Consider the following 2,377-nt stretch of genomic DNA (forward strand, 5'->3'; position numbering starts at 1 on the left):
TTTTTACCAAGCTGCAAAGACTTTCAGTATTTCCCCTTCTTCTTGGGGGTTTAGCTTGTTAGTAGATTTTCATAGCTGCCACACCTTCTACAGGACCCTGGCACCATAATTGACATTAGGAGGGGCAGCATCTACCCCCTTCTTAATAACAGAATCCTCACAAAGCCAGAAAGAGGGTAGCATAGCATGTTGATAATGATCCTGTTTGTCTGCTAGGTTAGTGCAGAGAGGCTTGTCCCCAGAAGGTTGGCCACCAGGTGATTTTTTTTGGTTGCCATAGCAACTCAGGAAGTACTCTCTATTAAGGTGTGTTAGTGAGTTGTGTTAGAGGTGGTGGGGTTACATTCCACACCAGTGGATGGAGTACTCACATCTATGAAATCACAGGTCTTTTGAAGTATTGTTGTTATTGTTTGGAGTAGGGTGGTTCCTAGCCAGAGGATGCTTGAGAACAAAGGTCAGTTGCCTTATATTCTTTACTTTGTGAGGAAAAATTATATTTCTCCTAATCAATGACTTAAGGAAACTCATTCCAAGTGGCTTAGGATTGACTTGATTTTGCTCCGTTAGCACTTTTGTTTGATCTGACTTTGGATAGTGGTCTCATTGAGTGAAGAAAAGAATAATTTGAAAGTCAATGATTAGTATCTATTGATAGAAGAAATGAAAGCTTCTAGAAAAAGATTCTTAATTATTTCCAGGTCATTAGCTCACTATTAAATTATTTGCACTTGAAGGTCCCTGGTGCTTTCCTTTACATTTTTGCTCCTGGCAAAACATTCTAGACAGTACCAATTTAGATATAGTAGAGAGGGTTGGTTGGCAGGTCGTGCAAACTCAGCTTAGTTCATGTTATCAACTAAGAGGGTTGGTATAGGGTGAATAAGGTATTTGCCGGAATGGGGCTCCATTTTTGCAGGGCTACGTCTAAATATTTGTGAGCCTGTGGCAGGAATGTAATACCTATTGCAATCCATCCCACTTCCATCCATATCTTAAGTCATAAAAATAATATTATTACTAGCTGATATCAAGGTATTGGTTTAGGTTTACAGAGTGCTTTATACCCCTTTTCTCATTTGAGCCTCACAACAGACCCTTGGGGAAGGTACTACAGGTAATAGTTCCATTTTACAGATGAGGAAACTGGTATTGAGATTGCTCACAATCATAAATACTTCTTAGCCTGTGGTCAAAATTTCTACAGCCACACGTCATCTGCAAGACTCGATGGGCCCCCGTCCTCCTCCCAATATCAGAAAGGCAACATCAATCTTTGTCTTCAATACAAAAGGAACACTAGTGGTGTTCAGACCTCACAAAGGGAGGTAGGCATAGCATGTTGGAAACTGTAGACTGCAAATTCCAGCCCTGTGAAAGATGGGGTAGCAGAGGTGGAGGAGTAGGTTTGAGGTTTGCAAGCAGGGACCGGTTAGAGAAATGTAACCTCAGGGGGCTCTCGTATTCTGAAGGGGCCCCTGAGGGGCAGAGAGGACTTTGACTTCATGAAGACCCCTGTAGAAGTCCAGACTTTAGAGAAAGCCAACAAAGCACTCATAAGAATCTTCGCAGTCTTTCCACCTTCCTAAGGCTTTGGCCATTTACATTCTGCTTCCCGGGTCCCATTAAAGGGAACCCCTTTGACAGTTCCCTAGGGGCCTTCAAAGGGGAAGCCAAAGTCAGGGAACAGGGAAGAGGGTCTTCTGTTTGGGAAAAGATAAAAGCAGCTGCTGCTGGAGGCAGGGGAATAGACTGCATGACCTCTCAAGGTCCCTTTAGTTCAAGGAGTCTCTCATTCTCTGGCAAAACTAGAGGGGGGAAAGGGCCAGGGGAAACCTCCATGCTGCCATGGTAACACGCCGCTGTCTTCCCTCTTCTTGCGCGGGGGCGGGGCCCTGGGGCCAGTCGTCTTATTAGTAGCGGTGTGCCCTGAGTGACAGGTGCCCCCAGCCAATGGGCGACGCTAGTAGCGTGACGCGCGACGGGAAGAGGGGCTGGTTGTGGCGGTGGCGGCGGCGGCAGCAGCAGTAGCGGCGGCGGCAGCCTCGGTGGCGGCGGCGGCGGCGGCGTTAGCGGTAGCAGCGGCGACGACTTGCGGGGGGACTGAGCCGCGGCCTGGGCAGTGTGCTGAGACCCTCGCGGCCACCCTCCCGCCGGGATGCCCGGTACTGGCGGGAGAGGAGGAGGAAAGAGAGACAGATAGAGAGAGGCTGCTGGCGGAGACGGGGAGGGGAGTGAAGGGAGGCCGGGAGGATGGCTGGCCGAAGGGGGCGGGGTGGCAAGCATGGCGGCCGTGACGGCGAAAGGGCTGGAGGGACCTGGGGAAAGGGGTGGGGGGGGGGGGGGGGGCGGGGGGGGGGGGCGGGGTGGTCGGGGG

At 49.9% G+C, this 2,377-nt stretch overlaps 1 protein-coding gene across 1 annotated transcript in view; it reads left to right on the forward strand.

Annotated features, from left to right (window-relative positions):
- Positions 1–2,095: 2,095 nt before the first annotated feature.
- The window catches only part of TP53BP1 (tumor protein p53 binding protein 1), a 130,686-nt gene continuing 130,404 nt past the window's right edge, over positions 2,096–2,377 (forward strand). The window contains exon 1 of the mRNA XM_027869976.1: positions 2,096–2,165. Within this exon, the coding sequence (XP_027725777.1) occupies positions 2,159–2,165 (7 nt within the window). The 5' untranslated portion in view covers positions 2,096–2,158. The remainder of the gene's footprint in view (positions 2,166–2,377) is intronic.

The sequence above is a fragment of the Vombatus ursinus genome, unplaced genomic scaffold (genome assembly GCF_900497805.2).
Source record: "Vombatus ursinus unplaced genomic scaffold, bare-nosed wombat genome assembly UNPS02014794.1, whole genome shotgun sequence".
NCBI classification, from domain to species: domain Eukaryota; kingdom Metazoa; phylum Chordata; class Mammalia; order Diprotodontia; family Vombatidae; genus Vombatus; species Vombatus ursinus.